Here is a 26,963-nt window from a genome sequence, read left to right on the forward strand (position 1 = left end):
ACACATACTGATCCACCCCGTTTGCATTCACTTGCACATGAGAGAGTGACATCAGTTTCAAGCTTTCTTCAAAATATCTTATTTTGTGTACAATAGGAAAAAAGAAAATAATAAAGGTTTGGAACAAGTGAAAGGTGAGTAAATGATGAAAAAAAATCCTTTTGGGGGGTAACTATCACTTTAAGAAGGAGTAGACAGATCTGATAAGCAGGAAGCCGTGCATGACCACAGAATGTTCAAAGCTCATCAGAATGTGAAATGTGGGATATGTGGATTACAAAGACATCCAGTGCCACCCTGAAGAAGCATAAGGTTTGTTTAAATATATCCTTTATTAGTTTAACTTGTATATTGTGAAATTTGTCTCATATGTTAGAGGCAGCAGAAACGTATATGTTTATATTGAGGCAATAAGCACAATTGCTTAATATAAGTGTTTAATGCACTTTTGCATCATGTCATATCACTCAGCTCTTACTATGATTTTTTTGGATTCATACAATGCCAGTAAACTTCATAAGACTCACATGTTTATGTGGAGGTTGATAATAATTCCTGCTTGTCTTTCATATACATTAAAACCACAAAATTCTGCTCTAAATACATCTCTGTACACTGAAAAAAGTGTTGCATTTGTAAAAAGGAGGCATGGCATCCAAACCCACCCCCTAAACCCAATTGTCATTGGGGAATAATCAAATCGTACTAAATTTTCTGAATGAGATCGTACAAACTAAAACGAATCAGCTACTAAATAAAAAAAAATGACAAATTGCCATGAGATTGTGTTGGTCATTCGCATCTGTACTTAGTGTTGTCTACTTGTGATTGGATCGACAAAAACCTGAGAGAGCTATATTTATGTGGCAGCTGTATCCTAGTTTTTTCCTATAGGCTAAACTATAAATATACTCAAGATGATTCCTTGGATTTACTAAATTCTTTTTACATTAAGTGCTTGTAAACAATTTAATTGTGTTGAATTTAAACAAACAAACTAAGCTGAACATTAATCATTTTAATTTCTTTCTTTAAATTCAACACAAATAAATTTTTATTTAGTAACTGATTCGTTTTAGTTTGTACGATCTCATTCAGAAAATTTAGTACGATTTGCTTATTCCCCAATGACAACTGGGTTTAGGGGGTGGGGTTGGATGCCATGCCTCCTTTTTACAAATTCGTACAATTTAGCCACAAAACTGACCAAATCTAAAATACTTCTGTTTTCTTGTGAGATCAGGCTAGAATGTCAGTTTCTTTTAAAGTTTTTCTCCCCAGCCCTCCGCTTCATTTTCCCTCTCTTGTCAGATGGGATAGGCTGCCAAATCAAAGGGTCAACTTTGGCCCTTGTTTTAGGCATCTCTGGTTTTGAGCTTGTCCACTGTTGACCAGATCCAGAGGTGGTCGAAAATGCATTCGAAGCTAGTTGTGGCTGCTAAACATTGCATGTTCTTTCTCTATTGAGCTCATTTATAAACCCAGTAGCTGGAAATACTGGTTTAAACTGTCGTTGCTAATCTTAGGTTTTGTATTAGAGGCGAAGAAAAAATGTATAATGTAAAAAATCTCAACAGTACCAATATGTTTAATTTATTATCTTTCACAAAAATAAATATGGTTTCTGAAATAAAGCTTTTTCATTCTCTTCAAACAGCGGATAACATTCAATGCCAATGATCTAGTGTTTTTCATTAGATACATGTTTGTGAAAGTTTTTTATGTGTAAAGTTTTTAGTGTCCTTTGCGTTACACCACCGGAAGTGGTGTTAATGAGACCAGCAGGGGGATCTCAACCTGCAGTCTACGTGGGTACTGACACCCCAGTATATTGATTAATTGGTAACACTTTACAATAAGGTTCATTAGATAATGCATTTACTAACATGAACTAATCAAGAACAACACATGTACAGCATTTATTAATCATAATTGAAAATTTACTCATGCATTATTAACATCCAAGTCCATGCTTGTTAACATTAGTTGATGCACCATGAGTTAACATGAACTAACAATGAACTACTGTATTTACATTAACTAATGTTAACTAACATGAACAAATGTGGTAAATGTATGGTTTATTGTTTGTTTATGTTAGTAAATGCATTAATTAACATTAACTAATGAACCTTATTGTAAAGTGTGACCGATTAGTTGAGCAATTTTAACAATTATTGAACAACTTAACATACTTTTAATACTTATTTAATATTATATTTTCATCAGTCAAGAGTGATAATCGTGAACACTACAACTCTTTTAAAGCTTCAGTTAAAGCTGAACATCACTTTTATTTATACCGTAGGGTGGGAACAAATCGCAAAACAATGTTTGATTGTCAGATACGGTAAGTGCCACATGCAAATAGACCATGAATACATTTCCATAAATGTGTTTCTGTTTTACCTTCCGCTCGTGCTTAGAGAAGATATTTATTGATGATCATGTATCTAAAATACACCCATAAGCAGAAATGAGCTCACAGGCTCAGGCGTGATGTCAGTAAAATAGCCACTATTTCTGGCATTACATTATCCTTTTACTCATGCAAAGCTCCTGTTTAATTGTTCAAGAAGGATTACTGCAGCAGTGTATTGACACTAAAGATAATATTTGATGCAGTTTACAGGTAAGAAAAGCGTCCATCTCAAACTTAATCAAATCATTACATTCATTAGAATTCTCTGATGTTGTTCTTGTTGTTTTCAGTTGATGCATTGTTTTTCCTCCGATATTGTTGTATTCTGTAATTATCGATCACACTTTACAAAAAATGTTCATTAGTTAATGTTAATTAATGCATTTACTAACATTAACAAACAATAAATGATACATTTATTACTGTGTTTGTTCGCGTTAGTTAACGTTAGTTAATGAAAATACAGTAGTTCATTGTTAGTTCATGTTAACTCATGGTGCATTAACCAATATTACAAGCATGGACTTGAATGTTAATATTGCATTATTAAATGTTTAATTATGGTTAATAAATGCTGTACATGTGTTGTTCATGATTAGTTCATGTTAGTAAATGCATTAACTAATGAACCTTATTGTAAAGTGTTACCTAATTATCTACATCACTTTTAAAAGTGCTTTACAAAAACGTGCCTAATTTTCCCAAATTTAAAATGCTTTTATCTCTGATTTAAAAAAAAAAAAAAAAAAAGCTCAAAATCTAGAGGTGAATCCTTCCAATTTAAAAAAATAACTGTTGCAGGGGTGCCCAAACTCGGTTCTGTAGGGCTGATGTCCTGAAAAATTTAATTCCAACTCCAATCAGACGCACCTGGGCTAGCTAAATCAAGCCCTTACTAGTGCTGCATCTTAATTCGCATACTTATACTACGCCCCTAAAAGTATGTACATTTTTGTGGTCACACTTAACAATAAGATTCACTAGTTAATGTTAAGTAATGCATTTACTAACATGAACAAACAATGAACAATACATTTACTACAGTATTTATACATGTTAATAAACGAAAATACAGTTGTTCAATGTTAGTTCATGTTAACTCATAGTGCATTAACTAATAATAACAAGCATGGATTTGGATGTTAATAATACATTAGTAAATGTTCAATTTTGAAAAAAAAATGCTGTACAAGTGTTTTTCATGATTAGTTCATGTTAGTAAATGCATTATCTAATGAACCTTATTGTAAAGTGTTACCTTTTTTGTCAAGGAAAAGATATACTTTTGAGTGTGTTACAGAAGAGTATGCAAGCTTTGGAACATACTACTTCCTCCTTAACAGATCGTTGTGTAGCCTTGTCAATCATCCACATTTCTTTCATATTTAATTTCATACCTTATTGGAGAAGCAGCAGCAGGTTAATCTGCCATTCACTAATCTTTCCTGCAGAGAAATCTCCTGAGGTCTATGGATAAGTATGCATTGAGACGTTAATGTCCAAACACGTCTTTATATAAGTTCAGTGTTGTTGTTCCAGATGAAATATAACTCAGAAAACACTACTTAAATATTTTCTAGTCGGCTAGATATTGATTAACAGTACTACAAACATCTTAACTGAAGCGACTCTACTTGATGGTTGGTCTTGCGCGTCCATTATGTTTGTAGTTTATTCGCACTTTTCACCTGCGTTTGTAGTTCTAATTGAATTTACGTGTAACGCGCAATGTACTTTGGACAATATCAGCGGTTAGAGTATGGATGCTTCTACACTTAAAATTCTAACTTTTGGCATACTCTTTTCAACATACTATGATTTGGGACATACTAATTCTATTTTCAAATACTATTTAGGACTAATAGTATGCGAATTGAGACGCAGCATAGGCTTCCTAAAAACTGTAGGTGTGTTAAGGCAAGTTGGAGCTAAAATCTGCAAGACACCGGCCCTCCAGGACTGAGCTTGGGCAACCCTTTCGGATTTATTTTGTAGCAACAACACAAAATCTATAACAATTTACATAGGGATTTCGTTTGTCTGATAAAAAATGAATGCAGAAATTGAAAATGTTATTTGCTTGAGCATTTATGAAATTCCTGTGAGAGCCCTTGGCATATTAATATTCATAATTGGATTATACATTAACAGAATTAAGAAAGATCTATTGTTAAATAGAAAACCTGTCTTGATTGTAGAACGATGTCCAACGCAACTCCTCTCCTCCCCTTTGTGGACCCAAACCAGCATGTGAACATGACGGTGGACATTGAAGCCATTATGAATAAGGTCAGCACTGTTTTCCTCACCATCATCATTCTTTTCGGCACCACTGGGAACTCTGTGGTCATCTGGGTGGCTGGTTTTCGTATGAAGCCCAACGTCACCAATGTATTTTTGGTCAACCTCGCAGCAGCAGATCTGATCTTCTGTTTGACACAAATCTCTTGGCTAATCAAAGATATTTTCTTTGACCACTGGCCTTTTGGACTCTTTGTCTGCAAGTTTAATGGGTTCGTCAAGTATGCCAACATGTTCTGCAGTGTTTTTCTTCTGGCTGTCATCAGTGTGGATAGAGCGCTCTGCGTCTGGTGTCCGGTGTTCACCAGGAAACGACGGACAGTATGTGCTGCTCGTATGGTCAGTGTGGGAGTTTGGATCATGGCTGGGATCTTTAGTTTACCATACTTTGTGTACCGACAAGTCTTTCCTGATAAGAAGAACTTCAGCCAATGCTTTTTCAAGGTTTGTTTTACTTTCAGTCTTAAATACTAACATATTATCATTAAATACATTGGTGTGAAAAAGTGTTTGATTAGAAACACTAGAAATTTCAAGAATCTAAATTTCCCGCCACTTCTAAATAGCTGAAAGAAAACAAAATGAAGACTTTGGAGTGGCCTAGTCAAAGTCCTGAACTGAATCTAATTAAGATGCTGTGGTGCCGCATGACCTTAAAAAGGTTCTTGCTCAAAGACTCTCCAGTGTGGCTGAATTATAACAATTCTCCAAGGATGAGAAGGTTGAAATTCCTCCACAACACTGTAATAGACTCAATGGCAATTGTATAAAGCAATGGTATAAAGTAACAAATTACAAATACACAAATCACTGTAATTGAGTAGTTTTTCTCAGGAATTGTAATTTACTAAGTAGTTTCAAAAATGTGTACTTTTACTTTCCCTAAAAGTATCGGTACTTTTACTCCACTACTTTCCTTCAACCTGCAGTCACGACTTTATTTTTTCTTGTCTATGGGGATTAGAAAAATCAGTCTTGTGATTCCTGTCCAATGAAATCGCACACAGAAGGTAAATGACATCATAATGAACTACCTCAAGACATGGGCGCTTTGTAATTGCAACAAACTGTCTGCCGACATCCAACATCCAATCAACCAAATATCAACATCTAATAATGTTACAGCTTGATGTTGTGTGGACGTTACCACTCGGACGTCTATCAGATGTTGGATTTGAGTTGCCATACTTGATCAATAAATGTCAGTATTTGACATCAGTATGACATTGGATTAAGATGTTGGCTCAAATCAAATCAAATATGTGAATGTGTATTTACAGTACTTTTCATTTGCAGGTGAATGAAACAGCTGAGGGTAACAATTCAGCAAAGTATGTGTACTACTTCATTCGTTTCATCTGTGGATTCCTGTTGCCCTTTCTGGTCATCTTTATCTGCTACACACTGGCTGCTATTGGGATCCGCAGGACGAGACTCTCTGGCAAATCAAGGCCTCTTCGCATTCTTGCTGTTTTGGTCTGTGCCTTTTTCCTATGCTGGGCTCCATATCACTTTCTAAGGCTGGTCAGGTTTGTAAATGAAGACAATGAGGTGGTAAAATTAGGATGGAGAATGGTTTCAGACTTAACCTATTTTAACAGCTGCATTAACCCAGTGTTGTACCTCTTCATGGGACTGGATGTTAGGCAGCTCTGTAAGCAAAGTTTGTTTGGGATTTTTCATAGAGCACTTACGGAGGAAGGTCAAAATCGGTCCCAGCTGTCCACTAAAGAAGAAAGTTGTAATTCCTTTCCAAAGGCTGCAGTTGTTGAGTGTGTAAATAGATTTTAAGAGTTTTTACTTTGTTTTTCTCTCTTGTTTGTTTGTCTGGTCCATTAAATAGCACAAAGTGTTTAATGGGGAAAGGGGAAAAATCTATCACTGTGCCTGGTCTTCTGGTTAATTTCAGAGGACGTTCATATATTGCACCTTTTGTGCATGCAAGTTCATAAATTTTAATGCAAATGTGCAGCGCAATGCTTGTTTTTTCCTGGCATATCTAGAACATTATGAGTTAAAAACATCTCAACTTTTCAGAATGCCTTAAGCGAACCACAAGTCAAGTGACAAGAACCAATCAGCTTCACACATTGTATGGAATATACACATTTCAGTAATAACAGTAGACTATTTACCTCAGAAAAATACACTGCAAGGCTTTATACTTTTCACCTTAAGTAAGACTTGTATCAGAGCTACAGTAAGGGATTGTCAGTGGCGGAACCTCATAGAGCACTTATGATGGCAGCATAATAATCAATGCCACTGGTGCTCAAGCTCAAAAGTGCATTGAAATCGGTGGAGGAATTGGCATGGTTCGTGATTTATACACCAAACCCATCAATTTGAAATTAAATGAATAGAGGGGCTTTAACTGCAGTCTGTCAGCTTTAATGTGAGGCTATTTACTTCCAAATCAGGTGAACATTGTAGAAATTATATCAGTTTGGATAAGTGCCTCCCACTTGTTAACGGTCTAAAAATAATAGGACAGAATAATAATCTTAAATCAAACTTTCACTTTTTAATACTTAGTTGCCAATCCTGAAGTCTGGTACACATAGATAAGTACTAGACTCTGGGTTTCATCTCTGGTGATGCTCTGCCAGGCCCCTACAGCAATTGTTATCAGTTCCTGCTTATTCTTGGTGCATTTTCCCTTCAGTTTTGTCTTCAGCAAGTGAAATGCATGCTTAATCGCATTCAGTTCAGGTGATGGACTTGGCCATTGCATAACATTCCACTTCTTTCTCTTCAAAAACTCTTTGGTTGCTTAATATAAACAGAAAATATTGACTGAAACACTTCAAAATTCACCCTGCTGCTTTCATCAGCATTCATATCATCAATAAATACAAGAGATATATATAAGGTACTGTATATATAAGGGAGATAAATACAAGGTCCATTTACAGCCATACATGCCCATGCCATGTCACTACTACCACCATTCTTCACTGCTTAGGATCATGAGCAGTTTCTTTCCTTCTCCATACTCTTCTCTTCCCATCACTCTGTACCAATGTTGATCTTGATCTCATCTGTCCATAGGTTTACCAATGGTTTACATCTTGTGGTGATTCTCAAAAACAGGAAGGCCAGAATAGAGTTCTAAAAAGCCTTCACTCTGGTGTAGTCTTCTCTTGATAGTTGACTCTGACACACATACACATACCTCCCAGAGAGTGTTCTTGATCTGGTCAACTGTTATGAAGGGTGTTTTCTTTACCAGGGAAAGAATTCTTTCCACTGCAGTTGTTTTCGTGGTCTTCCGGTTCTTTTGGTGTAGCTGAGCTCACTGGTGCGCTCTTTCTTTTTTAAGAATGTTCAAAGCAGTTGTTTTGGCCACATCTAATGCTTTTGCTAGCTTTCTGATGGGTTTTTTTTTTTTTTTTAGCCTAATGATGGCTTGCTTGCAACCCAGACTCATTCTGAAAACATAGTCCCTTGGACATTTTTGGAGATCGCGAAATACGTCCTGAGGTAAACATATTCCTGTGTGCGCTTTTTCATATCTCAAATTTCTCTTGTGAGTGCCATTCGCGCACTATGTTCTAGCATAAACTCACCAGAGGCCGCTGTCGACTGATTTTCTGTCTGACTGACTGCCTGTCTGATTGACGGAATGACTTAATGGCTGGCAGACCAATCCAGTCAACTGGCCCACCCTCCTTCTTCCCTAAACCCAACCAATTTTATCGATTGACCCAGCTACCCAATTACTTCCCTAAACCCAACCGACGGTTTACAAAAGGCGTCCAGAAAAAGAAAAGCCCTCATTTGATTATCCCCACATTTTTAGATTTTACCACATTCTCACCAGTTATTCACTTGTTCTTTTTTATTTTTTGGATTCTGTTTTTGTCTTACCTGATTTGTGGAACCGCTCTTCCCTGGACTCGAACCCCATCGTCGTCGTCATTGTAGTCAACTTCTCTTTGCGTCTCAAGTCTGCCAATGTACACAACGAGCTAACTAGACAAAACTGGTTGCAACGGGAAAGCCCTACACACGGAGGTAAGCAGTCAGCTGGTTAGCGCGAAAAGGAACGCCGTCATACCGCCCTGTAGCATTCCCTTAAAAAAATTAATTGCAGCCAGCCATACACACCTGTGGCAGCATAGTCTCCAGAAACGTTCACAGGACTACGTTTTCAGAATGAGCCTGTGTTGCTTGCTTGAATGATAGCGACAGCTCTTTTCATCTCATCTTGAGAGTTGACAGTAACAGATTCCATATGCAAATAGAACACTTGAAATAAACTCTGGACCTTTTATCTGCTCATTGTAATTGGGATAATGAGGGGAATAACACACACCTGACCATAGAACGGCTGAGAAGCCAATTATCCGATTACTTTTGGACCCTTTACAAGAGGGATGCACATATGTAAACTGTTGTAATTCCTACAGCGCTCGCCAGGATGTAAACACACTCAAACTAAAGCTGACAGTCTTCAGCTAAAGCACATCTTGTTTGTTTTGTTTTAACTCGATAGTGTTGGTGTATAGAGCCAAAAATCTTAGACTTGTGTCAATATCCAAATAAATATGGACGTAACTGTATGTAATATGATTAATGTGTTTTACTACATTTCAATGACTGTGTATGACTGCCTGTCTCTGTTTGCTTGTTAACATGAAGATGTAGATATAAGCTCTGAAGCAAAAAAAGAAAGTAATGGCTTACTGTCTTGCATGAAAAAGTTTCACAGCAAATAATAACAAGTATACCACAGCTTTTATACTCTAGGATGGGTACACTGAATCACAAAACATTTTTGAGTGTGAGATAAGTTAAGTGTGAATGAATATTAAAATATGCTACATATGTGCGAACGAGCATTGAAATATGCTCATATGCAAATAAGCATTGAAACAGACCCATGAATGCATTCTCTGTAAATATGTTTCCGTTTTCCCTTCCCCTTTGTGCTTAGAGAAGATATTTAAAGAAAAGAAGACCATCTAAAATCCACTCCTATAAACAGAAATCAGCTCACCCTGGTGTGATGTCAGTGAAACAGTACTATATATTTACTGGCATAACAAGAATTACTGCAGCAGGGTATCGACACACAAACATACATGATGTAGTTTATAGGGTTAGAAAAAGAGAGACTAGTGATGTTTGTCTGTAAGAGACTAGCCATGACAAAAAAAAATTGCCCGTTGGACAAAAAATAATTCGTAAATCTACATTTTTAAGATTTAAAAGCACTGTGATGATGAAAATGAGCCACAATAAAGTAAATATCCGGCAAACAAATGAACAAAAAATAAAATACCAATGTTAATACACATTTACTGGTCTAAAAGTGCACCCTGTTTGAATCTGTAACTTTTTTCTTCTTGGTTATTTTTTCATCTTTCGTGTTTAACACAGGATGTGCAACGCTCGCTGATTATGTAATTAGCGTGACACTGCAAGTCTCATACTTGCGGGCGCATGGTGAAATAGATGCTTACAAGTTGTAAAGCATCTGCCAGACTGACATTTATAAACCACAACAGTTACATAACATTGCACTCTGCAGTCAATTTATCGCAGTGCCCCAAGACAGATTTTCACAGAAATCGGTTTGATTTGATGAAGAGTTTTATTGAAAAAAATTATGAAAAGTGAAATAGACATCTGTGAAGACTGGTATATTTATCTGTGCAGGATTATACAAATATATTTGCTTGTGTAAAAAAAAAAAATGTTAATGCTATTTTTGAAATGCTAGTGTGTTTTTGCAGTGCTTTAAAGGCATAATGTTATAAGGCATTCATCGTGTATCTGCTAAATTATGCTGCTCGCAGTTTTTCTTTCTTCAGATTAGCGACTTCCCACCACTCTCCTGGATTCATACATTCTGTGGGCACACATGTAGAATATGCCTGCAAAAGACACATTTCAAACTGTAAACATTCAATATTCAGTCATTTTCCTTTGACTTTTATTCATCAAGGGTCGCCACAGCGGAATGAACCGCCAAGCATTCAATATATGTAGTTGTTTTTTGTTTTTTAAAGTACAACCTAAAAATGAAACAAATGCATTGAATAATAAACTACCATATTTACTACAATTAATAAAGAGAGCTCCTCATCATTGGGATTTATTATTCCAAATATTCCAACAAGGATTATATGATGTTCACTTATGGTACATATTTAAATGGTAAAACCCAAAAAGTTAAGGTAACTCAATCCCTTTGAGGAGACCAATTGCAACAAACCATTCAAGTTCAAAAACTAATCCAAATGAGTACTGTTAACTTAACCTATTTGAGTAAAAGAAGCAATTTGAGCACAGTAAAACCTGATAAAGGGAACTCAAACCAACTGAGTACTGTAAAACCCAATAAGTTAAAGCAACTCAAACCATTTGAGGAAACCGATTGCAACAAACCATTTGAGTTATAAAAAATGAATCTATTACTTCAACTTACTCCATTTAAGTTGAAGTAATGAGGTATTTAATAAACTCATCTTCAACACTGAGTTCAAAACTCTTTTCAAATGAGTAGAATTAACTTTCAGTAAATTTTGAGTTAACTACACTCATTAAATTTGATAAAGTTGACTGTTGGGTTTTACAGTATATAGTAATGACAACAACTCAAATTATAATGACTGATGAATGTCTAACATCATACACTCTCAGAAATAAAAGTATGAGAGCTGTCACTGGGGTGGTACCTTTTTTAAATGGTACACAATTGTATTTCAAGGGTCCATATTGGTACCTCAAAACTATATATTAGTTCCTACAAATTTTAAGAGGAACACTTTTGTACTTTTTAGGTACTAATGTGTACTCTTGAGGTATTAATATAAACCTTTTAGGTGCTCCAATGACATATATTTCTGAGAGTGTTTTAACAAAACAAACCCCCTATTTTACTGATGTAAACGTCTCTGATTGGCTATTGTGTTCATAAGATTAGAAATGAGTGAGATTGGCTCTAAAAAAAGAAGAAATAGCAAGAAATAGCATGCATCATGCACCACATTTGACAATTGCATCAACAGCAGCATGACAAGTGTGAATACCACCAAATTTAGATAGAAAAATGTGCACATATTCACACATGTTGCAGTATACTAAAACAAGAAATATGATGCAACATGCTTGTCTAAAATTAATGCACATAATTCACACTTTTCATTCACTGTAACATTTCACTTTATTCATGATAGCCATAATAGATTTGGCTTAATCATGCAGCGGGATTTTTTTTCTTTGCACACCTATATTTGTATTGTTAGTAAGTGTAAAAGTGAACATGTGAGAGTGTAATTTAAGATAGGTCTTGCACACACTTCCCTGTTTCACTTTTGTGACAAAATAATATCATGAAGTCCATCGAAGTCATTTCAACCACATCCTAAGACACTCTATAGTCAGCACTAAAAGTCAAAGCTCTTAACACCCCGTATAAACTTTCCTTTGTTCTGAAATTTGAAGAACATCTTCAATGGGTCAATATTTTCGGTCACACTATTTTGATGGTCCAATTGTTGAATTTAAGTTACATTGCAGCTACATGCCAAGTCATTCTCATTAGATTAACAGTAGACTGTTAGGTTAGTGTTAGTGTGTACTTGCAAAGTTTCTTATAGTAAATTAAATGTCTGTTGAAGGAGAGGTATCAACAGAAATTAAGCAGACAGCCCACTAATACTCAAATGGACCATCAAAATTAAGTGTTCCCATATATTCCCGTAAAATAACTGTCTAAGTGTGTCACCTGCAAAGAAGGTCATGAGCATAGCCACCCATCCCAGTATGTAGGACCAGGAGAAGCGCCAGTCTCCGAATCGCTTGCCCAGGAAGCTTAAGGTTACTCCGGTGTAGATCGCCATGGCCAGAAGCACGAAGAAAGCTGTGTGTGAGCAAAACCATTGATTAAATATATAAACTGAAGAGAGTAGGAGCATCAATATCTGATTTTTGGCTATTATTGCATCAGATTCTCTTTCTATGACTCATTGTGCTTGTGTTTGTGACTTACTGGAGATGAAGAACATGATTCCCGCAGCGAAGGAACGACTGAATCTCTCAAAGGCAGAGAAGTGAGCAAACGAGAGGATGCCTGCCATGATGCCCGCAAAACACGCCATTCCTGATAAGATCATGAACGCACGTGTGGCATTCCAGTATGCTGGGGACAGAAACAAAAAATGATCACAAAACAGCAGTGAAGACTCTTGACACTGTTTGTCTGTTTTTTTTTCTTTCTTTTTTTTTTACATTTAAGGCCAGATTTACTTACAGCTTTTATCAGTACAAACCTCTAAAAAATAAAAAATATATATAGGCCTACTGTATTTTGTTGTTGTTGTTTGTGTTGTTTTGACTGACCAGAAGGATTTTTGTATTTTTTGGGAGGAGAGATTTTAATAATAAATCATGCAATATACGTTTTGCAATCTACTGGTCAACAAATATCTGAAATGTTTTTTACTGTGGTACACAAGTCTTAACCTATTTTATGGCAGACATTTATGGAAAAAAACAAGGTGATATTTTGAAATACTGTACTTAGTTTTGGTTTGTCTGTCAAGACATTCCATGGTATATTATTCCCAGATAACATCCGCTGAAACTAATAACACAAGCTCATTGGGGTAATACGAATTATCTTGAGCATTAATCAGTATATTCACATGCGTAATTATTTATCTGCTAGTCAGCTGTTCGTGTTTGGCGCCATCTTGTGACTGAATAACATGCAGGTTAGAGTAGATTGCATTTAGACGATTTTCGTTTTGCAAGTTTAACTTTTTAATGAACAAGTTAGTGAAGTACTGTAGCTCAGCGATGTTTTGTGTCTAATTGATTACTTTTGTGGTAAGTAACTGTGGAATAATCCAGCCTGCTCTCACGACAAAACGTAAGTATTTTACGCTAATTTATAAAAATTTGTACAAATCGTACGAAAATGAACGATTTTAAACCCCTAAACCTAAACATCTTTATGGAATAAGCAAATCGTACTAAATTGAATGAATGAGATATTACAGATTTATATGAATTAGCTACTAAATCAAAAAGTTCAGAATTGCCATGAGTTCAAGAGTTCACACTTAGCTGATAATTGATTATAAAGCTTGTTTGGCATGCTGTTCCAGGAGAGAGCCCTGAGCTCAAGATCCTCGAGCCTGGGGCTCCCTACCATTTGCAAGGCAAGAGGGGAGTTTGAGCTTAGGTAGATCTCGAGAACTCCCCCGCTGTAGTAGCTATTGAACAGATAGTGATTGCTCTTAAGAGATAACTACTTACTAGGTGCATGTATAGTGCCTATATGGATTAGTCAATTAACTTAAGTTATTATTATTATTATATTATAGAAACCCATGTGAGCACGGGGAGAATGTGTAAACTTCACACAGAAACATCGGCTGGCTTAGTAAGGACTAGAACCAGTGTTGTTCTTGCTGTGAGGCAACAGTGCTAAACACTGGGCAACCATGCCACCCATCTAGGAAAGGAGGAGGAGTAGGGGTGGAAGGGGGGATTCTTCAAAACGAAGAGGGCTGTTGTATGGAACCTAGGGTATTTATAATGGCTTAGTAATCGTTTGATCTGCGAACCATAAATTGAATAATGCGGGACCGGCTGCAAACAATCTTAAGCACGTCATCCTCTTGAAATTAGTTTATAAATAAACTTCACATTGTGTTGAGTAAGCGGGATTATGTACATTTAGGCGTTTTAGGCCGTACAAAAAAAAACAAAAACGCTTTTTGCCGAACTACTGATAAACCTTTTGAGCTTTAGTCAGTGAGACAAACCGCCTAGATGTTAAATATCCTTTGCAGATCGATATCTAAGCCACATTTTTTGTAATCTTGGTTTATTGGTCGTAGATGTGCCACATCATCCGCCATCTTGAAACAGTCAACTATCACAATAAAATAGATTTTTTTAAAGATGCCACAACGCTGCTCAGCACAACTTCTGGTTATAAAAACTAATGAGATACAGTATAAATTTTGAGAATTTATAAACTTTACAATAATTCATTGAAATAAAAATGAACAAATCATCACCTCTCTCGTATGGTTTCTGAGATTGTTTCTAAAGAGCAGCTGAAAACTAGGGATGGCCTAGATACCTTTTTTTCTCATTCAAAACAATATGGATACATTTTGCTACAATTTTACTTCACAATAATGTACATGACCCTTATTGGCATATATTGTAATAATGTACAGGTATGTGTTTGTATGAATTAGCCACTGATTCACCAAGCCAGTGTACTGTAGCTAATAAAGTTTTAATGGATGATCACATTAAAAAAATACTAAAGTAATTTCAGAGTAATTACTATATTGTTTTTGTACAATACTATATTAAAGTGTATTATACTGTATGTAATAGTAATGTCAATATGCTGGAAAAGGAAGTGTATGTTGGAGAACATTGTGAAGACGAGTGGTTTTTAAGTGGGCATTAGACGCTCTAAACATAGACTGATAATGGCTTTTTCACAGGAAGTATTTATTCATGATGTCAACCCAAACATAATTTTCACACATTTAGATTTAATATTTTGTTTGCTAGTTTTTTTTTTTCATATTTTTTTGTGTGTTTTGTAATTCCTAAGGATTTATAGCAATATGCAATGCCTTTCCATTCTTGTAGAACTCATATTTCATAGTTATTGTATAACTAAGCAAAGGAGATGGCTTTTTTTAAATTTATGTAGTTTTTAAAAATAACAAAGCAGAGGTGAAAAGTTAATTAATCTAGAACAAAAATGTTTTTGTAAATGAAAAAGGTTTTGAAGGGGGTGGATGGGGGCTTTGTTTTAATTTTTTTTTTTTTTTTATATCTGTTTAGAACAGGCCAATTTGCAGCACATTGAGCATTTATGTCCCAAAAATCCACAAGAATTTTAGTATGACCAAAACAACATTACAGATGTAGCACGCTGGTTTGCCTATAATGCCATTCAATCATGTCCAATTTAGTTATCACATGATCTGTTAAAACTAAATCACATGACTAAAGTTGTTTTTACTGGGGTATTGTTTTTGGAGGGGTGCACAAAAGTGTTCTTTGAGCATCACAGAGAATGTTTTTACATTGTCTTTTGCTTGTTCTGGACTTTGAACATCTCAGGAACGTTGCTGTCTATGGAGGATGAGGGAGCTCTCTGATTTCATCTAGAAAATCTTAACTTGTGTATTTGAGATGAATGAAGATCTCCGAGGATTGGAACGACATGGGGGTGAGAATTTAATAGCTTAAACTCGTTTTAAGGTGAACTAATTCTTTAAAACAACTTGAAATTTGGTAATGAATTAAATAAATATCTAAGTGTGCTCTGGCTGAATGCGAGTTGCAGAACTGCAAGCTTCTCTGAATTTTGCACCATTTCTTTGATTTTGATTTTGATAATCAACAGTAAAAACTACAATGTGTACTTCTTCCCAACAGGGAAAACCACAAATAATCAAAAATGCATGATTATATGGTGTAATGGTTTTGCAATAAAAACATGCGGTTATAATGGAATACAATGGGGCAAAAATAGCTATGAACAGTAAATTAGAGAGAAAAAAATGAAAATCATTGCACCATTTGCATGAATTATTATTATTATTATTTTTTTACTTTATGCATGTTTTGCTAGTTCCATTTAATAGTTGATAATTGTGCAAAAAAAATAGGTGAATGGTAACATAGCTATTGTCAAACAACGTTGTTTTTACTGGGTATTTATTGGGTGCAAAAAGTGTTCTTGAAGCTTCACATGGAATGCTTTGTCAATGTCTTTTTGCCTGTTCTGGACTAGGAGGATGAGGGAGCTCTCTGATTTAATCTGAAATATCTTAACTTGTGTTCTGGAGATGAATGAAAGTCTCAGGGGATTGGAACGAAATAAGGGTGAATAATTGATAACAGAATTTTCATTTTCAGATTAACTAATTCTTTAAAACACCTTGAAATTCTGTGATCATACCTACTTTGTCAGGGTTCTGCCACTCTGGTCTTGTAAATTCTTGCTTGGTGGCAGAGCTCGGACACTACCCATGTCTGGTCCTGTTTCTGTCTCTGTGTGCGCACGCGCCGTCGTGGGTGTACGCAGAGTGTGCGCGCTCCTGCTTGATGCGGCCGCGCGCACGCTCTGCGTTCCTCAGACGCGTGCGCTCTTGTACTCGTGTTTGTGTTTTCGTCTGTCAGCAGCGTGGTGTTTCATTCCCAGCGTCTCAGTCTTGTTGGTTTCGGTTTTGGTCGGTGCTGGGATGAAGCATGCACGCTGCGTGTGTGAGCGCACAGTGAGTGTTTTCATTCATCATGTGCTTGTGTCTTGCGTCTCTTGTCAAAGCACGTGGCTTGGTGTTAACATTGTGGTCACGTGCTTTTGTTGTGTGCTTCAGTGTTGTGTTTGTCTTGTCATGAACATGCGGTTAATGAGTTCTCTCATTGGCCGCATGTTCTTGTCCTGTGTTATGTGAGCGCATGGCTTGTGTTAGGTGCGTTCGACTTCATGCAGCGCTGCGCAGATCGATCGAAATCTGTCTTAAAGCGGTGCATGCTCGTTAGAAATATTGTCCGGATTGATGCTGAGCCGACGCCACGTGACTGTCACATGTGGCATCAAAGTACCGCGACAGCGCTCCGAGATCAGATGGCAAACTCAGACCGTGCAGCTTCTGAAGAGCGACTGCAGGAGCTCTGATGACGACACCAATATTACACGATTGGCCGAGTTCACCACATGACAACAAACACGTGTATTTCTGGTTTATAATTGGACAAATTCCGATTCAAAAGTTTCAAAACAAACAATTCACTTTTCACACCCTCTCTATCCTGTACACATCTTGCTTATTAAAAGGCTACAAATATTTTACTGCAGTAATCATCTTTTGTTAAATAATCTGGTTAAAAAGGTTAGCTTGTTTGCACAGGTTTATTTTTAACTTTTTTCTACAGACTATTTACTGCATTCATCTCCATGAACGATTTAAATGATATATTTTAGTGTATATTTTAGTGAATAACCTAAATATGAACTCAAATAAGTCTTACAGACTTGAAATAAAATAATCATCATCATTTATCCTGCCACCTTAAAGCTCTCTTAACAAATTAAGTTAAAGAACTATTTTATTAAATAATTATAAAATGGTTTTATTATTATAATATAAATATATATTTTATGTCCTGTCTAGCAGTTTAAAGGCTACCTGCTCTTTCTGGGAAACTTCTACATAGCTCACTTATTTTACCTTTTGTTCTTTTCAATACAATCTTTTTGGATTAAAATGCTTTTTTTTAAATGCTTTCAATATCCAAAATAATCTCATTTATTAAGACCTAATCAAAACACCTTGTTTTGCTTTTTACATTGGAAATTTTTATAGCCTGTCTATAAATGTACATATATGTAAACCCTTTTTTAGCATATTCAAATAAGAAGTATTAGCCTAGAGATTGATGTTTAACTCCAAGAATTTGTGCTTATTGCTTTATTTTATAGACCTGTTCATTTTTATGTTTATATTAACCTCTCATTTCCTCTTATTTCTCTTATGCATTTGTTCTATATTTTATTCATAATTCTCCCTTGTTGTTTAAAAAGGAACTATAGAGACTGTATTCTGTTTTATTTGTAAATGTTTTGTTGTTATAAATAAAATTAACTAAAAAATTATGATGACGCCATGTGATCGGTCATCATGACTGCAGCAACTTTGAGTCCCGAAGTGTCCAGCTGTCCGTCTTGACGCCTCCGTTTTCAACTCCGCCCCCGCCTGCGCTCTCGTTGATCACCGGCTGCAGCTGAGCTTCTTGTCGAACGCACCTATTGTCTCTCTGTGTCATGCGCTCTCCCGTCTTTTGTCTAGTCCCACCCTCCTTGTTAACTCCTTATCAGTTTGTCATGTTCACCTGTTTGTGTCAATTTACTTTTTGCTTTAAAATCCCCTCATGTTTTGAGTCCTGTGCCAGTTCGTTGTCTACACTCCCTCTGTGTTCCTGCTCCAGTCTTGTCTTGTCAGCCCAGCCAAGTTTGTGTGTTTTGTTAATGTTTTCCCCCTCGGGGTAGTTTTGTTTTGCCTTTTATTTTTATTTTATTATTAATAAATACCCATTATTTCTTTGCACTTGAGTCTTCGCTCCTTTTTCCCCTCACCGACCGTGACATACTTAAGGTGGGCTCTGGCTGAATGCGAGTTGCGAAACTGCAAGTTTACATAGCTATTTTCAAACAAAGTTGTTTTTACTGAGGTATTTTGGTGCACAAAAATGTTCTTGGAGCATCACAAAGAACGTTTTGACAATGTCTTTTGCCTGTTCTGGACTTTGAACATCTCAGGAACGTTGCTGTCTATGGAGGATGAGGGAGCTCTTTAAATTTCATCTAAAATATCGTAATTTGTGTTTTGAAGATGAATAAAGGTCTCAGGGGTTGGAACAACTTGAGGGTGAGCACTAATAACAAAACTTTAATTTTCAGATGAACTAATTCTTTAAAACACTTTGAAATTCTGTGATCAATTAAATACATATCTACTTTAAGTGGGCTCTTGCTGAATGTGAGAAGCGAAACTGCAAGCTTCACTAAATTTTGCACCATTTGCTTGATTTATATATATATATATATATATATATATATATATATATATATATATATATATATATATCAAGCAAATGGTGCAAAATTTAGTGAAGCTTGCAGTTATGTATATATATATATATATATATATATATATATATATATATATATATATATATATATATATATATATATATATATATATATATATATATATATATATTTACATACATAATTACCATCTTACTCTACTTGCATATTTTACACATCATTTAGTAAATCTGGCCATTAATTTAAAAAAAAAAAAAAAAACAGTCCCTGCAGATTCACCTTGAACGAACCACAGTACAGCTCCTGTAATCTCAGATGCCATCTTATGAGACAAGGGGTACTTTGAAGCACCTGTTCAGAATACGACTGTGCAAGGCTCAGACAGCACAAACCAATGCATAGAGCTCTTTAAAAACAACAAACCACTGCCATCTATAGGCAACAAATGGTCTAAACGCTCAAATGCAGGTGCCGGTTATTTTAATAATGTTGTCAGTGGCACTAAATCTGACTTTAAATTGAACACTGATTTAAAATAAATTTACTTACCTATGCTTGCTGTCTGCATGTAACACTTGTTGGCCATGCAGTACCTCCACAGGCCCTGGTGGGCATAGCTGCCTGACAGGCGATATTGCATCCAGTAGTCTGTCGCCGTGGAGACCACTATGAGGATGTTGCCCACAATGGCACAGAACAGACCGCCGCCCATAAAGCTGTACATCCTGACACACGCTGAGACTTTGCAGCAAGGAAATATACACTAAACACATAAGAGAAATTAGATGTATTGTATGGCACGCTGTACATGTTTTCATACATGGCAAAATAATTATATTTCAAGTTTACGATCAATATTATTAGGTAATTGTTCTTTTATTTTTATGTTATATATATATTTTTTCTTTTTTAGAAATTCTAAATACATTTTGTATTTTCAATTTTTTGATTTTAATAATTTATTTTCGTTTCTTTTTATCTCTATTGTGGCAATTGTCGTTATTGTTACTGTTTAATGTTGAAAATGACTTTACAATGCATTAAAATGCATTAAAAAAGAATAGATTTCACAAAGAAATGATAAGCAACACATTGAATTGAAACTAGAATTTTGAAGTAGAAAAGTTGGTTATAATTTTTAATCTACATCTTGTACTTTTTTGTACTTTTTGTGTTTTACTTACAACCTCTAAATAAAAAAATGCATAAAGAAATGCACTGCTAAATAAAAAAGGCTAAATATTAGTATACACTTTACATTATTTTTTTCCAAATTCAGTTTGTTTACCATTATTGAACATTACTATTAATACATCAAAGATATTCAATTTAACCCTTATGTGCTGCTGGGGATGTTTTTCATCCACTCTAGGGTAATTTTGAATCTTAAAAACCTTCAACAATAGACTCTGGGCAAATATACTACCATTTGTTATGTTAGGGATGAAAACATCCACTAAACTAAACTGCTGTAAAAATGCATCAGATAAATAAATATATTTTTTGCATAAATCTGTTAATCAGTCTCAGCCCTGATCAAAACTTCTAAATTGCTTAGAAAATTACAAGATTTTAACTATTTAATTGCCAACTTCATAAATGATGTCACTGATTTGGTAAAAAAAAACACACACACAAAATTACATATTTTCAAAATAAAAAACAATTGTGGACTTGATTTTTTTTCTTACCTTTTTTCCCGGTCTTGGACATGTGAAACAACGCTGCCTTTGATGCAATGTTTTTTATTGATTTTCATTTTTCCTCTCTAATTGACTATCGGTTTCTGTTTTTACCCAATTGACTTCCGTTATGGCCACATTTTTTTGATTACAAAACCATCACACCATATAACCGAGCATTTTTGATTGTTGGTGGTTTACCCTATTGGTAAGAGGTACAATTTGTAGTTTTTAATGTTGATCATCAGTTGGCACCATTAAGCCTTTAAATAGGCCTGTGCAAAAAAAAAAAAAAAAAGAAAAAAAAGTGTAACAGAACTTTGGAGTGTAACAGAAAATAAAGTATGTGTCTGTGAGGAGAAAATCTAAATATGCATCTCAGCTCTCTGAACTACATGAAGTAACTAAAAACAAAAACTGAGCATTTATGCTCCACCAAATGTGGTTATAATGGAAGTCAATAGGGCAAAAACAGCCACCAACAGTAAATCAGGGAGAAAAAATGAGAATATAACAATGCATCAAAGTTGTTACTAATCCCTCACGTGTCCAAGACTGTGATAAAAGATTTTAAAAAAAAGAGTCCAGCCTACAATTACTTTTTATATTGAAAGTATGTCATTTTGTGTGTTTTTTCACCAAAACAATGATATCATTTGTGAATATGGCTATAAACGAGTTAAAATCCTGTAATTAAAAAAAAAAAAAAAAGATAGTAGTTTTGATCAGGACTGAGGTTGATTAACAGATTTATGCAAAAACATTCGAAAAAAAATTATTTATCTGATGCTTTTTTACAGCAGCTTAATTCAGTGGATGTTTTCATCCCTAACATAACAAAAGCGTAATTAATTTGACCGTGCACAGGGATTAAAATTGTATATATATATATATATATATATATATATATATATATATATATATATATATATATATATATATATATATATATATAATTTTGTATTATTTATTGAAGATATTTCCTTGTCTGGGCCAATGGCATAGTGGTTAGTGCTTTGACACATGGCGACACGAGTTTGATTTCCTCCTCGAGGTGCTGATCCTTCCCCTCTCTATCTGCCACCATGCTTATGCTCTCTGCTGTTCTATCAATTAAAGGTAAAAACCCTAAAATAATACCAATTACAAAAGATATAAATTTCCTTGTATCCGATACATATTATCTGTTTTGTTATTATTTTTCTTTGTACAAGAAGCCTAAAAACACACTGTAAAAAGTAAAAAAATACAAAATTATTATCTTACATGACCTTATTTCCTGTATAATTACAATAGTCAGGATCTATATACATGAATAGCAAAGTTACATTCAAATGTTTTCTAATAAGTTATTAAATTTCAGTGAACTTGTGCTTAACACAAGACAGAATATGTATCAAAAGTGTAAGAAAACACATTTGTTTGTTTTTTCACAACAGTAAGAAAAGAAATATGTATGAATTCATATTGTGGAGTTACATTTTCTTTTTAACGAAACAAGATTCAAAAGCTAACAATAATCCTTATGATTTTCAAGTAAAATGTGTTTTAATTTAAAATAGTTTCGAGATTTGTACAGGAAAACACTACAAATACTCAAAGTTGCAAAATTTCCAGTGGATTTTTACTTGTCAAAACTGAGAAATCTCCTAAAAACTGAGACATCTAAACTATAAAATATAGAGTAAACATTTCTGTAATACGCATGCTTATCATCAAATAACTGCCAACTTTATTCTGCATTGGTGGATTAAATCGAATATATTAATAAATAAAGGAAACATACATAAAGTCATACAAGTTTTTAGGCTCACCTTGTTGCTTCTGAGGCAAATCCCTCTTTGCTTATCCTCTGGGGAAAGAGGGAGTGAGAGGGCAGAGAGAGAGGTTAAGAGGCAAAAGAGAAATGGACTGTTGGCCTTTTTTGTTGATGGTGGCAAAATCCTTTAAATGCCAGCTCCTCTGTCCCCGAAACAAATACACTTGAACTGGTTGGAGCAGGGGCCCTGGTGTGTGTCTGACTTTTCGCTGTGTGTATGCATGATGTCAATGGTCCTCCTTTTGTTTAAAGAGTAGACTGTTCTGTAGCCGCACTTATTCAAAGGATTGCTGTGGTGCATCGGTCAATGCAAAACGCTGAGTTGCGTACTTGCTTTGACAGGGGCCATAGTGTGGCTACTCATGCATACCTATAGTTTAACATCCAATAAACTCAATGTTTCCCTTTACTCAATTACAGAATTTCTTTTTAAAATACCCTACATGTCTTTAAAAAATGCGGTAACACTTTACAATAAGGTTCATTAGTTAATGCATTTACTAACATGAACTAATCATGAACAACACTTGTACAGCATTTATTAATCATAATTGAACATTTACTAATGCATTATTAACATCCAAGTCCATGCTTGTTAACATTAGTTAATGCACCATGAGTTAACATGAACTAACAATGAACTACTGTATTTTCATTAACTAACATTTACTCACATGAATAAATACAGTAGTAAATGTGTTGTTCATTGTTTGTTCATGTTAGTCAATGCATTTATTAACATTAACTAATGAACCTTATTTTAAAGTGTGACCAAAATGCTAAGGATCATTTAATGTTTCATAAGCTCACCAAGGCTAATTATCAAATCAAAAATAGAGTAAAAACTGTGAAATATTATGTTATGAATATAAATGTTGTCTTATTCAATGTTCACTGTAAAACCAAACAGTCAACTGTACCAAATGAAATGAGTGTAGTTAATTTAAACTTTTCTGAAAGTTAATTCTACTTAATTGAAAAGAGTTTTAAACTCTTTTAATTACATACCTCATTACTTTAACTTAAATGAAGTTTACAGAACCCAAACAGATTTGTTTTTTTAACTCAAATGGTTTGTAGCAATCGGTTTCCTCAAATGGTTTGAGTTGCCTTAACATACTGGATTTTACAGTACTCAGTTGGTTTGAGTTCTCTTCATTTATTGGGTTTTAAATTTGATTCCTGTGATGTAAAAATGAATTGTCAGCATTGTTCATCACAGGTCTTCAGTGTTATGTGATACTTATATATCAAAAAACATTTATTATTATTATTATTATTATTATTATTATTATTATTATTATTATTATTATTATTGTTGTTATTATTATCAGAGTGTTGAGCTGCTTCATATGCTTGTGAAAACTGTAGCATTCAAAATGTGTTATTCGTTAATATTTTGTTCTAGAGTTTAAAAAATTTTTAAAAATTTTTAAAAAGTAATTTGTCACAGCTTTCTCAAAACTATTAAGCAGGAAAAAAATATTTATTCTAAAAAATTTATTCTAAAAAAGAATTATATATATTAAATTATATATATTAAAATATATATATATTAATATTTCCCAGAAATGGGTTGCTGCGGCTGGAAGGGCATCCGCTGCATAAAAATATGCTGGATAAGTTGGCGGTTTATTCCGCTGTGGCGACCCCAGATTAATAAAGGGACTAAGCCCAAAAAAAAATGAATGAATGAAAATATTAATACTGAGTATCAATAATAAGTGACCAAGACTGAACAGAAAATAAGCATATTAGAATCACTTCTGAATGATAATGTGACCCTGAAGACTAGAGTAAATTGGTTTTATTAGTTAATACAGTGTTTACAGTATTTTTTATTAAATAAGTACTATTAATTGGCATAAAAAGCTTTTAAAACAATGTTTTAAAACATCTTATCACAAACATTTAAAGCATTGAGAATTAAAGAGACAGTTCCAAATTATTCATTTTCTTTTCGGCTTTGTCCCTTTATTAATTTGGGGTCACCACAGCGGAATGAACCACCAACTTATCCTGCATGTTTTAGGCAGCAGATGCCCTTCCAGCCACAACCCGTTACTGGGAAACATTCACACTCTTTCACACACACGATGGTCAATTTTAGCTAACCAAATTCACCTGTACCACATGTCTTTGGGCTGTGAGGAAAACCAGAGCACCCGAACTAGGGCTCGAACTAGCGACCTTCTTGCTGTGAGGTGAACGTGCTACCATTGTTTTGATGTTTGTTATGTGCAATCAAGGCAACCTTAAAAATGAATTCCTCGTACAGATATAATGAAAGTTAAAAAAATTCAACCTCAACATCCAATATCCATTTACTATATCCAATAATGCACATTTTGACTTTTAGGGTCACTAAGAGTGATGAAGTCCTTAAACACAAACACACACACACACACACACACACACAAACATATATATATATATATATTATATACATATATACATATTATATACATATATACATATATATATATATATATACATATATATATATATATATATATATATATATATATATATATATATATATATATATATATATATATATATACATATATATATATACATATACATATATATATATATATATATACACATATATATATATATATATATATATATATATACATATATACATATATATATATATATATATATATATATATATATATATATATATATATATATATATATATATATATATATATATATATATATATATATTTGTGACCAATTTTGGTGCACACGTCAAAATAAATAAATCAAAGTGAGTCTATATAAAAAGGTCTAACATGTCGAAATATGCAAGAAAGAATGTTCCGTCATCATTTGTGGAGCTGCATGTATAACAGATATACTGTATTATAATGTGGTCAAACTAAATGTTATACTTAAAAATGTATTATATTATTTATTATGTAAAAATGTGTGATATTTAGAAATTAGTTTTATTTTATTAACAAAAAATGGTTCAAAGGAAAATTATATAAAAGATTTTGCTCACATACGCAAATTGATCTCAATGAGGAAAAATACTATTTGTGATGCTTTTCCTGCTTAAAAATTGAAACAATTTTAATACAAATGTTTATTTTCTTTTTTTTTCTCTCTTTTGTTTGCTGCCTCAAACACTGCCACAATGAAACAAACTAATGCAGAACATTAATATTGATTGAAGGCATAATTGTCTTTACAGTTGAACAAAAAGCCTCATTTTGACTTTTCATATTGAATAAAAAGTAACATTTTATATCTTGCGGTTGCTGCAGGGAACATTGTGGCAGAGTGGAACACGCGTAAAACCAAACCATTGCAGTTATCATATCTTAACATAAGAAGTGTCAGTATAATGTACTGAATGCTGAGACCAGCAAAACATGCTTAGGGGTCCCTAGTAGAGATGTGCTGAGCTAAACCAGTTCAGTTTTGCGTGAGAACAGCATAACTGGTCCACCAGCTCTAACCAGCATATTAACCAGGATTTCACATTGGTTAATGCTGTATGTTCACTCTCGGCTGTATCTTTAGAGCAACCAAGCCGTAACAATTGTCAGATCAAACATGTGAAAGACCACTTAATATATGCTGATAGTATCTGAATTACTATTCTTTGAAAATGGAGTATTAAAGCCTACAAAAATCAAACTAAATTTACATAATTCTAACACTTTTTCCTTATAAATACAATACACTTACAAACGAAAATTGTTTCATTAAAGAAAATATGGAGTTATGTGACATGATGTACTCTCAATACAATTATTGTTTGACCACAATCATCATGATAAAAGATGTGTATTAGGCGGACAAAAAGACTAATGGGTTTTATAATAGTGGCATAAAAGATTTTGCTTAACACACTTTTTTTGTTGTATTGTTTTGTCAATAGCTGTAAAAGTATTAAAAGACAATTAATCATCAGTTTAAAGTGTTGGGTGTGTAAAATATGAGAATGGATAACATTAACAACTTTCTCACAAGTCCTCTTAATTCTCAGAAGTGAAGATGGAGTTAATAGTGAGAGGACATGCTGGAACAACAGTTGATTGTTGGTGGTAAATTGATGAAGTTCTGGAATTTGAGTTGTTATTGCTGCACTTCGACTCTCAATAG

General features: G+C 34.2%; 2 protein-coding genes across 4 annotated transcripts; one reads left to right on the forward strand and one right to left on the reverse strand.

Moving 5' to 3' along the window:
- Positions 1-177: 177 nt before the first annotated feature.
- Positions 178-9,286, forward strand: si:dkey-211g8.1. 2 transcript variants are annotated; one of them, XM_068215199.2, is made up of 3 exons: positions 178-312; positions 4,621-5,167; positions 6,020-9,286. In XM_068215199.2, the coding sequence occupies exons 2-3, from the start codon at positions 4,625-4,627 to the stop codon at positions 6,512-6,514; spliced, it is 1,038 nt and encodes a 345-aa protein (XP_068071300.1). In that variant the 5' UTR covers positions 178-312; positions 4,621-4,624; the 3' UTR covers positions 6,515-9,286. The 2 variants fall into 2 exon arrangements, with proteins under 2 accessions (XP_068071300.1, NP_001076360.1); NM_001082891.1 differs by lacking the exon at positions 178-312 and having other exon boundaries at positions 4,625-5,167; positions 6,020-6,514.
- Positions 9,287-10,303: 1,017 nt separating this feature from the next.
- lim2.4 (lens intrinsic membrane protein 2.4) lies at positions 10,304-22,945 on the reverse strand. Of its 2 annotated transcripts, XM_021468047.2 has the most exons (6): positions 22,834-22,883; positions 19,887-20,100; positions 19,617-19,688; positions 12,726-12,875; positions 12,462-12,596; positions 10,304-10,605 (listed from the first exon to the last, which is right to left on the reverse strand). In XM_021468047.2, the coding sequence occupies exons 2-6, from the start codon at positions 20,059-20,061 to the stop codon at positions 10,544-10,546; spliced, it is 594 nt and encodes a 197-aa protein (XP_021323722.1). In that variant the 5' UTR covers positions 20,062-20,100; positions 22,834-22,883; the 3' UTR covers positions 10,304-10,543. The 2 variants fall into 2 exon arrangements, with proteins under 2 accessions (XP_021323722.1, NP_001002407.1); NM_001002407.1 differs by lacking the exon at positions 19,617-19,688 and having other exon boundaries at positions 22,834-22,945.
- Between the last annotated feature and the right edge of the window lie 4,018 nt (positions 22,946-26,963).

This window comes from Danio rerio, chromosome 19, assembly GCF_049306965.1.
Source record: "Danio rerio strain Tuebingen ecotype United States chromosome 19, GRCz12tu, whole genome shotgun sequence".
NCBI classification, from domain to species: domain Eukaryota; kingdom Metazoa; phylum Chordata; class Actinopteri; order Cypriniformes; family Danionidae; genus Danio; species Danio rerio.

Coding starts and splice junctions, on each gene's coding strand:
- si:dkey-211g8.1 (XM_068215199.2), top strand. CDS start 4,625: ATGTCCAACGCAACTCCTCTCCTCCCCTTTGTGGACCCAAACCAGCAT. Junction 5,168..6,019: donor TCAGCCAATGCTTTTTCAAG/GTTTGTTTTACT, acceptor TTTCATTTGCAG/GTGAATGAAACAGCTGAGGG.
- lim2.4 (XM_021468047.2), bottom strand. CDS start 20,061: ATGTACAGCTTTATGGGCGGCGGTCTGTTCTGTGCCATTGTGGGCAAC. Junction 12,876..19,616: donor TGTACTGTGGTTCGTTCAAG/GTGAATCTGCAG, acceptor TTCTGTCCCCAG/CATACTGGAATGCCACACGT. Junction 10,606..12,461: donor GCTCATGACCTTCTTTGCAG/GTGACACACTTA, acceptor TGTCTTTTGCAG/GCATATTCTACATGTGTGCC.